We start from the raw sequence: 5180 nt of genomic DNA on the forward strand, positions 1-5180 counted from the left end.
AAATGGATAAACATGTGTTAAATGATATGATTGCAAATGATGTGATGATGTGAATGCAATGCAGTGGCATGTCAATCAGGATTGCTGTATCTGCTTGAACATCTATCGGGTTACACTGTCTGAAGAGAAAACCACTGAGGAATATAATACAAGATCAAAGCTCTGCTCCAGAAAACCGGGTTGGTTGGAGGTTAAGGTTTCCTGAATTTAGCCTGCCCCTCACTAGTAGGTTCTAAGAACAGAAGTTCGTCAACTTCAGCCCTTCAGTCACGAATAATACGTTTACCACTGAAGGTTTGGCATTATTACGGGATAAAAGACCTCCACTGACTCCCCTCAACAGGACATCCTAAAGCAAGTTCCCAGTCTCGGGGTCCTCGGATTGATCAACGAGAATGCGCCCACCAGAGCTAACATAATCACGTCTCGGAGGAAAGGCCTCGACTGAGTTCTCGGGAAATGGTCACCAGAGTCGACGATTTCTAAAGGAACATCGTGTCGTTACGGAACATCCGTAGGACATAATATATCCAAGAGAAACCTCGTCTGGGTGTGGTTCTTCACGAACGACTTAACGTAGCAACATGCCACGCAAGCCTCATGATCATCCACTCTAAAACCTGTGTGTACACTCAAGCCTGGGTAATGGGCTTATCTCTCGTAGAACATCCCATCCCAACAAACAAACAACAGCTCCAACAGATACAGCAGATGAATGCAAGTAAGTAAGTAAATAAATGTACAAAAGCATGAACACCCAATAAACAAGAAAATCACACAAGCTAGGAGGGACTCGCTTATGGAAGATGGACCAGCAAGAGGTCAACTTCTTGGTCCCCAGCAGAGTCGCCAGCTGTCGCAACCTGAAAAATACAGTATGCGAAAAAACAACCGGCGAAAGAAAATGACAGAAGAGTCGCCACCGTGCGTTATTTATCCCAAATGAGGGAAAGGAAACGCTCGAAGTAAACCTGAAAAAGGAAAGGACAAAACGGGGTCTCGCAACCAAATCTTGGGTTCGGGAGTCGGTTATGCGAAGGGAAGGTATTAGCACCCCTACGCATCCATAGTACTCTACGGGATCCACTTTTGTGGTTTTTGTCTAAAGGGTGTGGGTTTATCTAATATGTTTATTTACTAAAAAGGTTAAGAGAAATGACTCGCGCGGATTTCGCATCCACTGCATACGTATCTCATCTGAATATGTGAATCAGAGTCTTCGTAGCTCGGCTGACCTATGGGTTGGGGGATGGGTTTTGGACGAACGAAGTCACTACGCAATCTACCGGATGCTCGACCTTTGGAGACTTACTCGCCTGTAGTAGAAGGAGTAAACGTGTTGCTTTGGGTTTTAGGGTTTGGGATGCTCGAGGGCAAACAGGCAGTCCTTGACGAAGGAATCGCGCTACATGTGGGGATATGAATACAAAACACAAAACATGTATCTCAAAGCAAAATGCCACCAAGGGGCTCAAACATTGCCTCCTATCGAGGTCTTCCATCTAAGAAAGCGATAAAGTACGAGAAAAGGAAAAAATTACCACACGGATAAAGATCCGAAGTTACAACAATTAAAGGATTAGCAACCCTGAGATCTCTCCAAGCTAAACACCATCAAAGAAAGTGAGTCAGTACAGGTAATCGGAATGAAACCTCCAGGGGGTATCCCACAAATAAAGTGGAAAACCACGCAAGTTATCCCTGCAAAAGTCATGTGAGCCCTCACAAAAACTCAACAAACAGGTTAGAGACAAAAAAAAAATAGGGTAATCAAAGGTTGCCCCCAAATCAAATGTAACCACATGAATCATGCCATTAAAATTCACAAAAAAGACATGCATCAAAAGGGTATCAAATTCACCCATAATACCTCATACATTTAGAGCATTCAAATTAAAGGCATAAAGATGATGGATATAGGGCAAACCTGATTGGAGAGCTTGATTGAAATTGAGTTGCACCCGTGAGGTTTACAAAACAATCTTTAGGGTTTATGTGAGGCAGAAGTGATTCTGTGCAGTTGAGTTCCCTTCAGGGTTTGGAGGCTGCTCTGAACTCTGTTAGTTCTTCTCTCACTATCTTTTTCCTCAGGGTTTTGTTACAAGGAAACCTCAGAGTATTTTGCTTCCTTTTTTTTCTCAAGTGAAGCCTTGGTATTTATAGACTGAATTCCATGGCTTTGTGGGCTCAAATGAGAGAGCCCCAAGTCCAAAAAAAATTTGTTATATTTTGTTTATTTATTTAATTAATTTTATTTATTTATTTATTTTTAACTTTTTTTTTTTTCGTTTTTTTTTTCATTTTTTTTTCAGGAAAAATGAAGGGTAAATTTTGGGGTATTACAGTAACATTCCTATCTTTTATGGAAATATTGTTGCCATCTGTTTAAGCAAGAATCCTATTTTGCTCTTCAGAGCTAAGCACATAGAAATAAAACATCATTTCATTAGAGACTATGTTCAGAAAGGGGTAGTAATGTTGAAATTTATTGATACAGACCATCAATGGGCTGACATCTTTACCAAACCCCTTGCTGAAGATAGATTCTCCTTTATCTTAAAGAATCTGAACATTCAAAATTGTCCTGAATAAAATGTGCCTCTGAGATAGCAAAATAAGATTCTGATGTAAACAGTTGGATTCTGTATCTGACTCTGATACTACCACCAGTTAGAAGTCATATGAGTTAGAAATCTCCAGGAACCAATCCTTTCGTATTCCTGAAGATCAGATAAAGTAACATGTGGAGCATCATGCGTCTAACCTTGAAACTTCTAGACAACTGTCTAGCAGTAATCAAGAAACAGTCTCTTGAGATCTCCTCGAGCAGTGTGTTGATTTTGGGATTAGACATCATTGATGAGCTGTAATCATTCTCCCTCTAACGTGCTTACTTGGTTTTTGTGCTAAACTCATTTATGTGTGTCGTTTTGCATGCGCCCCAATTTGGGTATTTAAATGCTTCGCTTCACAATTTCACAATTTCACACTTTTCACTCACAAACACTCTTAACCCTCTTGTAAGTTTTCCTCTCTCTCTCAAGGCATTTCTGCAGTGTACTCTAGTTCTTCAACCTTCAACCCAGTTCATCAACAATCTTCATGGATTCTCAACAACAGTCTGTGTACAACTTCTCTCAACAGATGAACTCGAATGAGCAAGCTCCAAGTTCAAGCAATCAAAACCCAGCAGTTACAGGGGTCGTCTCCACTCCCATCTACAAAGAACCTCACATTCTTGATCGTGAGCCTCATATCCATCTTGAAACACCGTTTGAAAAGCTGGAAGTGTTGTGTGAATCGTTGTTTGAATTGGAAAATATGAGAAGGAATGGTGTCGACCTCACTGATGAACTGAAGAAGCAAGGGTGGGAAAACTACTTCCAACGTCTCTATGGCCCAATCTATACTAATTTGGGAAAATAATTCTGGAGATTTGTTGACGCTGACGATCACTACATCGTCTCCTACGTTTTGGGAGTCAAGATGGTGATCACAGAAAAATCCATTGCTGCTCTTCTGGGCATGGAAAAGGCTGAAGGAAGGCGTATTTACAACATTAATCCTAGGGCAAAGTATCTGTCCCATGAGATTAAACCAACAATCTTTCAACAGAACATTGAAGGCAGGCATTCCAAGAACAAGGAACTGCACCAGAACCTTCGGGTATGGCTGAAGATCATCTTGGGCACCATCCATCATCGCCCAGCCTCCAACTCCTCAAACTACATCAACACAGACCAGAAGTGCATTTTGTGCTACATTCACAAGGGTCTGAAGCTCTGCCTTCCTGCACTCCTCTTCAAATATCTCAGAGACTATGTGAGAGATACCAGAAACAACATGAAGACCAGAAACTACATTCCTTTGGGGAGGCTCATTTCTGATGTACTGATTGAAAGCGGTCTCGTGGACCATCTGATATAGTTCAGACTCATGGAAGACGTGATGATAGATACTGGAAGAACTCTGAACGCTCGAAATCTGAAGAGCATGGGAATTCTGAATCAAGTAAGGGCCAAACCAACTCTGGACACCTCATAGGAAGCTCTTAAAGATCAGAGAAAGATCCCAAATGGACTCTATCTGTTCTCAAACATCGACCCTCCAGAGGTAGTCATGTACTACTTAGATGATCTGCACAAACAAGGAGTAGAATTCTCAGACTTCTCCCTAGACTGGCTGCCAGAATTTCCTCCAGATTTCACGAAGAGGACACGAGAACCATCTGAGAAGGCAAAGCAGCCGAAGAGAGAAAAGCTGGGAGAATCTTCTGGATCAAGACCTCTAGTACCTCTGGTTGGATCCCATGGTAAGTCTGTACCTCTCCCTCCTTCTGTAACAGTTAAACCTATTGCTTCCTCATTCCCTCAACCTTCGCCCATATACACTAACTCAGAAACTCCTCTCTCAACCTCCAGACCATCTAACCAACCCTCTCAAAAATTCAACCTGACCACCACATCTCTACCTATTTCGGAAGCAGAAATGCTGAATGAAACAACCTCACCCTCCTCCTCATCATCTCTAGAATCACCACCTTACTACACACTTTCATCTGACACTGAACCCTCTGACCCTCACTCCCCAACTCTGGCTCAGCTCCAACATCGTGCTCTAGCCTCTCAACAGCCAACACAATCTATCCCTGAACCAGAAATTACCTCTCTACCCATAGAAAACCCAAACACAACCACATCTGAGCATCCACCATCCAAACCAATTCACTCTGAATCACTACCACAAAACTTTGAAATACCCCAAACAACTACATCCGCTGACCTACAAACTCCCACACTTAACTTAAGCCCTCCCACTTCTCCACCCCAAGCCTCTGAACTTGAAAACACCCTTCTAACCCTTGAGGAAGCAATAAAGGTGTTTCTAGAAGCTTCAGTTGACAAGGTCAAGTCTCGGACCATCAACTTTGGCATCAGTGATGATCCCTCCGCTGTAAGGACTCACTAGAGCAGAGTGATAAGTTAGATGACCTCTAAAGCCTTCAAGCTGAAAGGCCTCTCTGAGCAAGTCCAAAACGACTTCATCAGAGACGCTGAGATCAGACTCCAGGAGCGTCTAGCGAGAGAAGCTGAGGAGCGGGCATGAAAAGAAGCTGAAGAGAAAGCGAGGCAAGAAGAACTGCAAAGGATCAAGGAAGCTGAGGCCAAAGCTCTAGCTGA

The 5180-nt window shown here is 42.6% G+C and overlaps 1 protein-coding gene across 1 annotated transcript; it reads left to right on the forward strand.

Annotated features, from left to right (window-relative positions):
* Nucleotides 1–4119: 4119 nt before the first annotated feature.
* Nucleotides 4120–4968, forward strand: LOC127081675 (extensin-like). Its single transcript, XM_051021905.1, has one exon. It carries the CDS (start codon nucleotides 4120–4122, stop codon nucleotides 4966–4968), a length of 849 nt encoding a protein of 282 aa, XP_050877862.1.
* The last annotated feature ends 212 nt before the right edge of the window (nucleotides 4969–5180 follow it).

Source organism: Lathyrus oleraceus, chromosome 5 (genome assembly GCF_024323335.1).
Source record: "Lathyrus oleraceus cultivar Zhongwan6 chromosome 5, CAAS_Psat_ZW6_1.0, whole genome shotgun sequence".
NCBI classification, from domain to species: Eukaryota; Viridiplantae; Streptophyta; class Magnoliopsida; order Fabales; family Fabaceae; genus Lathyrus; species Lathyrus oleraceus.

Bases quoted from the DNA above. Each gene is read 5' to 3' on its own strand.
- LOC127081675 (XM_051021905.1), top strand. From the start codon at position 4,120: ATGTACTACTTAGATGATCTGCACAAACAAGGAGTAGAATTCTCAGAC.